The sequence below is a fragment of the Eschscholzia californica genome, unplaced genomic scaffold, assembly GCF_041429995.1.
Source record: "Eschscholzia californica isolate CP2 unplaced genomic scaffold, dmEscCali1.0.p SCAF_2, whole genome shotgun sequence".
NCBI lineage: Eukaryota > Viridiplantae > Streptophyta > Magnoliopsida > Ranunculales > Papaveraceae > Eschscholzia > Eschscholzia californica.
In genome coordinates this window covers 22,787,000-22,799,940 of record NW_028238309.1, presented here as the reverse complement: position 1 = coordinate 22,799,940, position 12,941 = coordinate 22,787,000, and the positions used below count along the sequence as shown (strand labels likewise).

Genomic DNA, 12,941 nt, shown 5'->3' with positions numbered 1-12,941 from the left:
AGATAAACCCAAAATTCATGCTAGAACAAGAAAAGTTACAACCTAAATTTGAAGAGCTAACCTCAATGCGACACCCTCTCGGTTTGGACGGGATGAGCTGATCCTTTCCTTCTTCCTTGTTAACCGTAAAAAGAAGATGGAGCAAATGTCAAGTGAAAATGTCTCTTGTTTTTGTAAAGACAAATTGGTCTCCAGAGTTGTTCCAAATCCTTCATAAAATCCACCAAAACATGGATTCTACCAAAGTCCACGGATATTTTGTCTATAACTAAATGCCACTGACATTCGGGGATTTGCAAATATCCAGATTTGAATGCCTCAGACATTTATAGACTCTCAAATGTCTGGATTTGAATGCTTCGGACATTGGGAGACTCTCAAATGTCTGGATTTGAATGCCGGAGATAATCATAGACTTCCAAAAAACATAATTTCAGAGTTTAAGAAAAGTAAAATCTTGGATAAAGTCTAGCTAGTTTCGATCCCATATCAGATAGAAAAATAAGCTGTTCCATGAAAACGAAACAAAACTTTTGATGGGATAGTCAAATATTAATATTTGGTAAAGTAGCTGGAAAATAAAACGTTTGATTTTGCAAACAAGAGAGGGGGAAGAAGGATTTTCAAATACCAAAATTTTTAGAACATTGACGTTTGTCTTGCAAACAAGAGAGGGAGAAGAAGGATTTGCAAATAGCATAATAAGAGTTATTAGACAAACAAAATACTACTCGTATTTTAATTGAACAATTAGATTATAAAATAAACATAATAGAGAGGATAATTTAAGCAACTTAGGAAGAGAAGTGAGTGGTTTTTAACCAGTAACCCAAAAAATTGCCATGTAGGGATTCGGACCCTGTTCCTTTTGTACGCAACGTCTACAACCTTCCAACTAAACCACACAAGTGTAGATAATATTCAGAACTTTCTTAGACTTGATTCAAAAACCTATAGCATTTATAACATCAATACGTAGGGCGAACATTGGTTGGATAACCGATTGTTTGAATCCATAGTCTAACCCAAAGGGTTCAGTTATTGCAAATTTCAATCCGAACCAAACTATGCATGAACGGCTTTGTTCGATTAGATAACCGAACCAAAAGTTAAAATTGTGTCAATAACAAAATTTCGAGTTTTCAACTTTAAAACTAGCTACAATTATACACCTATCTTCATCTCACTTCATAATTGTTATGTATAAACACTTGATAATTGTTATGTATAGGCTTTTGGTATAGGGACACGGTTATATAGTATTGGGACTTTTTCCGAATGCAACTTTTTTATGATTTATGTCCCTTTTCTAATTTGGTAGAAGGACATTAATTTTAAGGATTAAAATAAACAAATAAATATTTATAGGGATTCAAAGCTAATTAAAAAAATAACAATAAAATATTTTATGTCTTTGTTCATCTTTTAGGTATCTGTTAAACCCTAAAAACTCCACCACAAAACCCTACTTTTACCTTTTATACAACAAATAATCAACACTAATAACCACCATAGCCTTGTTTATTCTTTATTTCAAGTGTTTAATATGTCTCAAGACATAGATGATGTTTTATTAATAAAATATGATATTTCATGGAAGGAAGATGATGATTCATTAATAGAAGACTAGGTTCCCACCGCGCCCTACGGGCGCGGTAGTTCCCTCTTGGCTAACGCCGTTGTGGTTCATTACGTCCCGATTTTACGAGTAAAGTGTTTTCGAGCATTCTCCGAGTATGCTTATACTGTGGGATCTATGATCATGCCGTTGACATCACGTTGGGTCGAGCTTACCCAAGAAGTGTATGTACAATGATGTCCATTTTCACACAATGTGGTGTCTATGATCATGCCGTTGACATCACGTTGACATCATGTCGGCTCTCGGTTTTACGGCTAAGGTGTTTTCAGCATTTTTCCCGTGCGTATACCATGGTGTGTCTACACTCCCGTCTTCTAACGTCACGTTGGATCGAGTTTACACGCGTGCGTGCATATACAGTGTTGCTTATTTTCACATCTTTTGGCGTCATGTGGTTACCTCCCATTTAAAATCAGTACGTGATTTCATTCGAAATTAGTACATGATTTCAAATGACAGATACTCGCGTGACTCCACATGGTGTGAAAATGAGCAACACTGTATATGCACGCACGCGTGTAAACTCGATCAAACGTGACGTTAGACGACGGGAGTGTAGACACACCATGGTATACGCACGGGAAAAATGCTGAAAACACCTTAGCCTTAAAACCGAGAGCCAACCTACCACAACGGCGTTAGCCAAGAGGGATCTACCGCGCCCGTAGGGCGCGGTGGGAACCTAGTTTTTATGTATTTCATTGTAAAAAAGAACAATAAGGAATAATGAAGTTGAAAAGAAAAACCAAAGTCATTAAGACATTTCTTCAAACTGAAAATAATAATCTGGAAAGTGAAGTAAGTAGATTACCTTTTTTGTTGAAATAATAAGAGATTATTTGAAGCCGTGTTTCGTTTTTATGAGAGAAGAGTATGGGTGAGAGACTGAATTTAGATTTAGTATAATTTGAAGGTAGTTCCCATTGTGGAGACTTCTCGTACATACACATACAAAGTTCACGTTGAAATACATAGTGCATTGCTACATAAAATTTTTGTATTCTCATTGTCACATGGAAACAATTCGAAATCTTATTGCTACCAAAATATTACAAATAGGAAAAACAAAGATTTTTTAATATATACACCAATAAGAATTTTCTTATTGGCCTACAAAGATTGAAGTCAATATCTATATCATATATCAGTGCGGCAAAACAAAAGAATATTTGGGCAAGGGTAAACTCTTAATTTCATCAAACTCATTACCTTTAACCTTTGCAACTGAACAACAAAACATGACACATTATGGATAACAAATAAATAATTTATCATCAATAGAACTTCCATTAAAACCAGCTTCACGTTGTGATTTTCTCCTTCGCTTATTGTGACCTGCTAAACGTCTACGACAACTTCTTTTTTCTTCATCAAACTCTTGAAGAAGATGAAATCTGCACTCAATTAAGAAATTCCTTTAATCTATGCATACTTTGGTTATGAGGGGATTTAAGGTAAACTGATAATAGCTCAAAAAAATCAACTTTGTGAAAGACTAATTTTAGTAGGTATGCAATCTTAATTTGTAGATTCCCTGAAACTGAGGAGAAGCCGCACCAATGATAGTGTGATACATAACAAAAGATGGGAGAATAGACAGTTCGAATGCAAGCACTTCATAATCTATTACTTGTTTTGAATTGACAGTTGAATAAGCAACAACAAAGCAATTGTAAGATAACCCACCCACATTTACCAAAGAAGTCAAATGATCTATTACTTGTTTTGAATTGACAGTTGAATAAGCAACAACAAAGCAATTGTAAGATAACCCACCCACATTTACCAAAGAAGTCAAATGACAAAGGACAATAAGAAAAAAAAATTAGTTAGTAGTTACTCTATCTACCACCAAAAAAAATCTGGAACCCCTTAAGCTGCTTGGATAATTATGTTAGCAACTTGTGTTTGATACCGCCTACAAATGGAACGTATCACAATGATAGAGTCAGCTGAATCGAGAGAGAAGATTCAACAGGCCTGTAACGATCAAGATAAAGACGAATGAGCCGACTTGAGATTTTGGCATTATCATCACAAAGAAGTACTTTAGGGTACTAAATGATTCAATTTTATTATCATGAAATAGGCTAGTTTTCACTGTTTGGTTGCAATTTTATTTTCATGAAACTATGAAAGTGTAGCCCGTATGAGCTCATTATCTCAAACCCGTTTCAAAATGCGTGGTTTTGGAGTATATTTATTATTTGCCTCCCCCAACAATGGAATCAGTTTCATGAAACTCGTGAAATGAATACACTTCATAGAACACATTTCCTTGTTATCACGTCTTTGTAATCCCACTTTCATACTAAACAACAACACATAAAAATATTGAACTTTGTAGAGAATCCGCAATGAATATGACATAATTGTGCAGGTGTAACAAATTTAACCACATTTATTTGAAAAATTAATACTCACCTACTGCATTGCTGACAGAATCTCTGCATGACATTGCCTACAACAGCCTGAGTAGATTTCAAATGCGTGTCACAAACCGTATGTCGTCTATGGTAATCCCTAGCATTGCTCAAATCAGCTCCACAATCCTCCACTTGACAAACAACTCGATTCCTGCAAAGAGAAGATTAGCATAAAGTAAATCTTGGGACAGAGGCTGCAATCTTCAAATCTCTTAAAAACATTCACTCAAACAACCGGTCCACAACAAAAGTAGAGTTTAAACGGTTGCATCCCTTCTCTAGATACTTCGAGAATTACCATAAATCGTATAAAGTAATTTATCTTCTCTGCAATTAGCAAATTAGTTTTAGAATGACATTACCAAGATCTCTTTCGACTACTAATGACAGGTCGCTACAGGCCTGATGCCAAACTTAAATCCCCTCTCTCCGGCCTCTGTGCACATTTTTTCAACCCTTCCTACAGCCCTCTGCTAGAGGACTGAGGACTTACCACACAATCCACCTCCATAATGCACAACACTTGGGATTCCGAGACAATACCACTGTGAAAATACAACTCCTAATGCATGTAATCACTTTCAACTTTCTGAAGGAATCGCCAAATTAACATATAACACACACATTCATAACTAAAGTATATACACATAAAAAAACCAATTCAGTCAATGGTACTCAAAGTGGTGCTAGAATTAAGAGAAAAAAAAAAACAAAAAGTTGGTTACCTTACAAATCCACACACAACCAAAAAATATTTAACACCATAAGCTACAAAACAAAAAGAGATAGTACCATTATCAATGAGTCAGAAGAGGATTAAGAAGGAAAAACATGTAATTGTTGAATTCGCTACGAAAAATAAACCAAAGTTACAAACACTTTCCTGCAATTCAAAAAACTTATGAAGAAAAGAAACAACTACAAATATATGAGAAGAATATAAGCAAGTTTGAAGACATTAACAACGTCAAATTATTTTATCCAAATATGTACAGATATTGTACAAATCAATATGACAATGATTTCAACAAATTCCGGTATGATATCAACCAAAACTGTAAACAATCTACCAAAACACTAAATTTGAAAGATCAATTGGTTTACAGATATTCAAATATAGTAGTACATTGTCAAAGTTATAGCACACTCATGATGATTTGTAATGTTTGAAGGATTATGGTATGCTTTGTCAAAGTCACATTCATACTAATGATTTTTCAAATGCAATGATGAGGTTGGTATGATAATCTTTAGAAGATTAATGTAATCCTAAGTACCTTCTCTGGTACCCTTTTAGAAGTATAAAAGTTCTGAATTTACAACTTACCGAAGGTTTCGACGACTTTGGACGGCATTAAGATCCGGTGTAGCATTTCTTCAAAGTTACAAACACTTTCCTGCAATTTAATAGACTGTCCTGCAATTCATAGGAGATAAGTCAAAGACAAAGATATCAATAATCTAAATTTATAGCACCAACTTCTTACAAAATCGAGAGGTCCAGCTTGAAAGAGCTCTTAGGCACGAAATACAAATATCTCTGCAATTTTCATGAATCAAAAGACGAAATACGAATTAGGGCTTTCAATTGAAGAATAAAAAATGAACAAAAAAACCCAAATCTGAAATACGAAAGGTTAATCCTATGAAAACTACTACGAACTCCAGAGAGCTCGTAGGCACGAAATACGAATTTCTCTGCAACTTTCACGAATCAAAAGACGTAATACGAATTAGAGCTTTCAATTGAAAAATAAAAAACGAACAAAGACCCCAAATTTGAGATACGATTCCTATAAATACTACGAAATTATTACCATTACATAAAGAGAAATTTAGTTGTCCTAATAGTATGATCTAACTCGGTTATTTATGTTTGTGAGAGTGTATTGTGTAGCATAAAAATTTACTTTCTCAGCTCCTTCTCAGGAAGAGAATTGTGTAGCATAAAATCACAGTTCACAACCATACAAAATTAGCCTATGAGATGGTTCACAACCAAACAATAACACCATAAACTACAAAACTAAAAGAGATTGCCATTACTCATGGGTAGTCAGTCATGAAGAAGTTTAGTGTACATGAAAAATTTACCTGGAAGAAGGAGACAAATTCACTTGTGAATCAGTGTACATGAAAAAATATTAGTTGAAACTAAGAAAACAAAATTCCTAAAAATACAAAATTCGCCTCACAGACATTTCGTCGAACACCTTATTTGAAGAAACTAAAACTACAAAATTAAGAAGTAGCAACTCAAATTCAAGAAATTCTTCAAAGGTTAATTCTTCAAACAAAAATTTGCAGAAACTAAAACCATGTGAATATTGCAGAACTAAAACTACAAAATTAAGAAGTATCAACTCAAACTCAAATTCAAATTCAAGAAATTCTAGCCAGATTACTAATTACTGACTCTCAGTTCGGATTATGATCGCTACTTCACTTTTCGCCCAACTATTCAGAAGATTTATAGCCTAGAAAACTAAGATTTTGGATAGACTTCGATGAAAGAAAACTAAGATTTTGGATAGACTTCGATGAAAGAAAACTAAGATTTTGGATCGACTTAGATGGAGAAGTTAGATGGAGTCATGGAGAGGTTGGAGAGGTTTCAGAATTGCGGGGAGTTTGAGAAAATCGTGGGGAGTTTTTTTTTTGTTCGGTTGAAACAAATCGTGGGGGCGTTGGAGTGATGTAAAAAATGACTTTAATACCCTTTTCTTTATATTCTATTTACTTAAACGTATTTTTTATGGACCGTTGGATGCAATCAAAAATAAATCTTGTAAAAGAAATGGACGGCCAGACTTATATCTTGAGTAACCGACCGAGCTGTTTACTCAAGATATAATAGATGATGTATCATTAATACAAGATTGTTTTTCTCAATCTAGTAAAATAACACAATCAAGTAGTAATAATGGTAGTGAAGGCTTGTTGCAAGAGGTAAGAAGAATACTTATTTGACATTTAATTAAAGAAAATCGAATTTTAGGTTTTCTTTTCGTTGCCAAATTTCGAGCATTTTTTTAATTGGTGAAGATGACCTTTTTCGACTACAATGATCGAAATTACTGACTATGTTTGTTAGCAAAAAGATTTCAAAATTTCGGCGGCGAAATAGTTTATAAATTTCGTCCACAATGGTCGAAATTCTGCTAGATTGGTCAAATTTTTTTCTTCTACGAATGTTGTTTGTACTAATTCTATTTTACTTTATGTATCCAATTATCTGCGATGAAGGTGAAAGGTTTGAAGAAGTTAAACCTTCCCTTTTAGGACCTGATATGACCAAGTTTTTCGATACGGATAAGGTATACTGACACTCTAAATGTATATTTAATATTTATGCAAGTTTTGTTCTTCATACTAACGATTAACTTTTGTTAAATTCTTAGTATTTTGGATCAAAAGAAGAAGTTGTTAAGTGGTGCACAAATGTTGGAAAACTTCATCAAACCGTATTAGTCACTCGATCTTCACAGACAAAGTTATATAATGGAGGAGTTGGTTCCTTTGTCGTGTTAATTTGCGAGAGAGGTCGTGCTTATGTTAGTCATCAGAAGAAAGGTTACACGCCTAAGGCTAACGTGAAAAAAAGAAGATCAGGGTCAATGAAATGTAATTGTCCTTTTAAATTAACAGGAAAATGTGTAGCCGAGGGGAAATGGTTGGTTAAAGTAAATAATGGTTTTCACAATCATGTTCTTCCTGAAGATCTTACTGGACATGCGTATGTTGCTCGGTTAACCAAAGAAGAAAAAGAAATTGTTGAATCCTTAACAAAGAGCGGATCCCGACCAAAACAAATTCTTTTGAACCTTAAGCAGAGCAACAAAGGTCCTTATTGCACTGATGCGACAATATACAACGAAGTAAAACGAATCAAACTTGAATTTAGTGAGGGAAGGACTGTTATGCAACAATTCTACAAGTTATGCAATGATCACCAATATATGGTGAAACATCGGTGTCATGAATACTCTGATGAGGTAGCTGATTTATTCTTTGCACATCCAAAGAGTGTAAGTCTTGCTTTATGTTTTCCCCAAGTTGTCATTATTGATTGCACATACAAGAAGAACAAGTTTAAGCACCCCCTTTTTCATGCGATATCTTGTACTTCAACTGGAAAAACGTTCACTATTGCATGTGCATTCGTGTCTCGAGAGACGGAAGATCATCATAAGTGGGGGTTGGAATGTCTCAAACAACTATATATGTCGGGTGAACTTCCTTCTGTTATTGTAACTGATAGAGAACTTGCTCTAATGAAGGCAATTGGCTTGGTATTTCCGGAAGCTCATCATCTTCTTTGTACATGGCATATAAATAGAAACATTCAATCCCGTGTAGCAACTACATATGAAGGGAATGCCCTAGATTGTGAAGATTTCATTGCCGACTGGCATCTAGTTACATGGGCAGAAACCGAAAAGGATTTTGAAACACAGTTGTCGGAGTTCAAGGTTAAGTGGTCTAAAACTGACAAGGATAAGGAAATAGTAAGGTCTTGTATGGAGACTTGGATTACACCTTTTAAGGAGAAATTTGTGCATTTTTGGACTAATAAGGTAAAACACTTCGGCACTACATCAACGAGTAGAGGAGAGGGTGAACATGCTAGACTTAAAGGGTTTTTAGCTAATTCAAAAGGAAATTTTGTCACGTGTTGGGAGTCTGTACATCTGATGTTAGAGCATGAGTTTATCGGCATTACAAACTCATTTGAAAAAAGTCTAAAAACCGTTATGCGCCAATATAACAGAAGGTTGTTTGATAAGCTACGTAATATGGTGGCACATCGGGCCTTGGATTTGATAGTGGACGAGATTGAGAAGATTGAGAAATTGTACGCCGACAAAGAAAATTGTTTATGCAACGTTCGGAGTGCTTATGGATTGCCTTGCGTACATGAACTTTTAGTATTTAAAGAAAAGGATTCTATCATACCACTTGACGTTATTGATCTTTATTGGAAACAACTTTCATACACAGTAAAAAAGGACTATACTAAAGTATCGCTTTTTGACTTGCCTATTTTAGGGAAGATCCAACAAAGGTGGGATGAGGCACCAGTTTCTGTAAGAGATCAAATGTTAGTTGAGCTAGAGTTGATAGGTAACCCGAAAAGCACAAATATAAAAGAGCCATGTGAACCAATTGTAGGAAAAGGACGGAAATCTAAGAAGCAAATTGCATTTGAGAATTCGACAAAGAGACAACTATCAAAATATGAAGTTGTTTTAAGTAAGGTAGCTGCTAAGCAAGCCGCTAGAAAAGGAGGGCCAAATTTTGCTGAAAGAATTCTCGAACAAGAAAAACGGTGTGCTGCATTGACCGAACAAAAGAAGGAATTAGAAAAAATGGTGCGACTCAAGAGTTCAAACCCAATTTATCCTCTCGATAGCAACCTTAGCGTACGTTCTTCATACTTGCACGAATTTCCTCATACTTTACAAAAATATATAAGTTCAATTGATAATGTTCCCGGAGACGGACATTGTGGATATCATGCAGTGTCAAAGCAACTCAATTTTGATAACACGTATGGGTGGAAGCAAGTTAGAGCGTCAATTTTGAGGAATATGAATACAAATTCCACATTATACCTAAGAATGTGGCCTGTTGAAATAGTGGAAGAGTTGAAGCAACGACTACATTGTTATATTACTCCTGCTCCATTTGCAAATTGGATGTTACTGCCAGAACTTGGACACGTAATTGCAGAGACTTTCGATACAACAGTTGTCTCCCTTTCCAAACACTTGTGTCTCACATATGTATCTACTCTGAAACCACCATCACCGGAGACAAAAGATAACATGGTTGTATTAGGATATGTGTCGGATAATCACTATGTTTCCGTAAACCTTGAAAGAGGATCTCCTCTGCCGTGTTTGCCACGTAATCCATATTGGGATAGAGTTTTCAATGATAATGGAGCAAAGTGGTGTGCGTTGTATGAAGATCGAATGGACAAATTTAAAGAAGAAATGGGATATGGAAGGTCTCAATGATTGGTTTGATGTCACAGGGTAGTTCATGGGTATAAGTTTTTTCTGTCAGATATCTTTGGTGTTTGTATATTTCAAGTCTAAAGAAAATATTTAGTTACTATTATGTTATAGATTTGAAATTTGCAAATACAAGGAATTTTAATAATAAAAGTTATGAATTAACACTCTGTTTATTATGTATCTTTATAAAATTTCGTTTCGTATTAACGAAATTTCATAAAAGGCTTGTCACAATATTTAAGAGTTTGGCCGAAATAACACTGTTTGATAAAAATGATATGAAATTTCGTCAACTGTAGCCGTAATTACATTCATATTTCGTCCATTGTAGCCGTAGTTCGCTTATAATTTCTTCTAGTATGCACGAAATTTTACCAAAATTATTGAAAGACTCGAAATTTGACCGAAATTCTACTGTTTTGTAAATTTGTTATACAATTTCGTCAACTGTAGCCGAAATTATCTTACAATTTCGGCTCCTCTAGCCAAAATTTTGTACGAATTTCTCCAAACATTAGCATTTCTGGATGAAAAACTTTGCGTATTCACATTCATGAAAAAACTACCTGCTTATTCAAACACATCATATTCAATCAGACATAAAAGAATCACTAAACATAACAAAAATATTTGCAAGAAATGTACTATATATCATAAAACAAAAAATCTCCAAAAGATATACCATGATTTTACTTGAACAAAAGTATTCATTAGAAGTTTAATATATCCCTTCGCAGAAAAAATTCATCATTTTCAGAATAATAGATCTACAAAATCACTATAAAGAAACATCAAGTCAGTCTTCCTCATCATCTCCTTGTTCCTCATCGTATTCTGAATCGCTAGAATTAGACTCTTCATCTGCTTCTTTTTCTCTTTTGGATTCCTCGTACAACAGCTCAAGACTTTCATGAAGTTTTTGTGTATCTTCTAAATTTAACTGTTTTTTCATGCCTCCACTATAAGTCTTCAATGGAAAAACATGTTGCCTCTCCGTTCCGTATCTTTGTAGCAATGTGATATTTAAAAGAATGAAGAAGTGAAGGGTTTACTGGACCCACACTACGGGATATAGAAAATTTAGGAGCTGCAGAAGAACCTCGTACATTAGAAGCATTTGGCGCCTTGGAGGAACCTGGAGCTGAACTAGGTGTCTTAGGCGATTTACTTAAATTACGTGACATGGTTTCCTTAGCCGCACTAGGTCCTCTAGTTAAACTCCTGGGCATAGAGGAATCTGGCTCGCCGACATCATTGTTGAGAGGTAATGACTCAAGACTAGGTGTTGAAGATGATATATGCGTCCCTTTGTCAACTATCTTCCGAGCTTTACGAGGTTTCTCACCATGAAGCCGTTCATATTCCTTGGCATTTTGCATACGAACAGATACATGTGGCCGCTTTCTCGCTTTAACTTGTGTTACTTGAGCTACAAGATCATTTTTCTTTTTAGTGGGCCTGTAAAAAGAATAAAAAATTTCAAAGAAAGTTACAACCCAAAATCATATAATGTAATAGCTAAAGCAGGAATATAAACTCTATAGTTTGAAATAACTAATGCTTAATGAAACAACAAAGAAAAGATTAAAATGACACGGCGAGCCTAAACTTTTATAAAGGAAATCTGTACTTGCGATAAATATATACGCGCAAAACTAACATGTAGAGGTAATTTTTTTGTGTCAAATTAAGGTTTTACATCATAATTGTCACAAACACATAAATGACACTACTTGTTTATAAGTTGCTATTATAATTTTTTAGGATGGAACGCAGGAATTCCAACACAGTTGCTTATTGATGTAAAACCCACACAACTATGATAACTAAAGGAAGAAAAGAAGAATATAATAGTTGTAACAGATTGCTCTTGAGAAGTTAACCATTTGACGGGAAAATAGAAACAATTTTCTGATAGACATTAAATCAAACACCTTATGTGTGTACTTGATGACTATACAAGACCTTAATACTACGAGAAAAAAGAAGGTATGTAATCTTGGAGGTTGATGAATTTTCTGGCTGTGAGTTATAAAATAACTGCAAATTATTGAATCACCCTTACGCCTTAACCAATTTCAGTGAAATCATAAGAGATTATGTTCAGATTTTTGGGGGAAAACTTACCTTTCTCTTAGATTTGGCATATTTGTTGAAGATGATCCACTCAAACTTGATGACTAACTAAATATGATGGAAATGTGATAGATGATTATGAGAACTTGGCTTCCAAGAGAGACTGGAGGGAAGATACAGAGAAAGAGGGACGAGCAAAAGTAAGAGAAACGAGCAAAAGAAGCTAGGGTTTTTTTTTTTCTTTTCAAAATGATTTTAGGGTTTTAAGTTATTGCTGAATTGTTAATATTTGACAAGGCTTTGTAAATAAATAAAAGATGTTTTGATGGACTTGTTTATAAATTAATGTCTACTTACTAAAAGTGCCAATGTCCCTTTAAAATTAATGTCCCAATACATGTAAGCAGGGTCCCTATACCAAAAGCCTATGTATAAACACCTCTATCTTCTTCTCACTTCATAATTGTTATGTATAAACACCTCACTACCGATGACAGATCAAACAAGAATAAATGGTTGGAGAATTTGAGATAAAAGTTTTAATGCAAAAGATGTCTCAAATACATTGGGGTATGATTCTTGAAGAGGGTTTAAGACATTTGAGTGAGTCAAAGTTAGGGAGATTTAATTGTATCTGGAGAACGCAACAAATTTGATCCAAAATATTTCATCACATCTGAAAGGATTTTGATAGTTAGTCCTCATTTATTTCTTTGTTCTTTTAAATTTCCGCTTTCTTTTTTGCAATTTAAGGATTTAAATCATGGTAATCAA

The 12,941-nt window shown here is 34.5% G+C and overlaps 3 protein-coding genes across 8 annotated transcripts; 1 reads left to right on the top strand and 2 right to left on the bottom strand.

Moving 5' to 3' along the window:
• Positions 1-2,759: 2,759 nt before the first annotated feature.
• Positions 2,760-6,747, bottom strand: LOC147556962 (squamosa promoter-binding-like protein 3). Of its 6 annotated transcripts, XR_015233676.1 has the most exons (7): positions 6,163-6,747; positions 5,556-5,608; positions 5,396-5,485; positions 4,794-4,836; positions 4,067-4,219; positions 3,446-3,622; positions 3,229-3,355 (listed from the first exon to the last, which is right to left on the bottom strand). XR_015233676.1 is itself a non-coding variant. In XM_086657959.1 (6 exons), exons 3-6 carry the CDS (start codon positions 5,439-5,441, stop codon positions 2,889-2,891), a joined length of 390 nt encoding a protein of 129 aa, XP_086514085.1. In that variant the 5' UTR covers positions 5,442-5,485; positions 5,556-5,608; positions 6,163-6,747; the 3' UTR covers positions 2,760-2,888. The 6 variants fall into 6 exon arrangements, 2 of the variants coding, with proteins under 2 accessions (XP_086514085.1, XP_086514086.1); XM_086657959.1 differs by lacking the exons at positions 3,229-3,355; positions 3,446-3,622 and adding an exon at positions 2,760-3,036; XM_086657960.1 differs by having other exon boundaries at positions 3,251-3,622; positions 6,163-6,743.
• A 542-nt stretch (positions 6,748-7,289) lies between these two features.
• On the top strand, positions 7,290-10,091 carry LOC147556961 (uncharacterized). Its single transcript, XM_086658729.1, has 2 exons — positions 7,290-7,385; positions 7,470-10,091. The coding sequence occupies exons 1-2, from the start codon at positions 7,290-7,292 to the stop codon at positions 10,089-10,091; spliced, it is 2,718 nt and encodes a 905-aa protein (XP_086514855.1).
• Positions 10,092-10,887: 796 nt separating this feature from the next.
• Positions 10,888-12,333, bottom strand: LOC147556960 (uncharacterized). Its single transcript, XM_086658728.1, has 3 exons — positions 12,219-12,333; positions 11,081-11,549; positions 10,888-11,031 (listed from the first exon to the last, which is right to left on the bottom strand). Exons 1-3 carry the CDS (start codon positions 12,236-12,238, stop codon positions 10,888-10,890), a joined length of 633 nt encoding a protein of 210 aa, XP_086514854.1. The 5' UTR covers positions 12,239-12,333.
• Between the last annotated feature and the right edge of the window lie 608 nt (positions 12,334-12,941).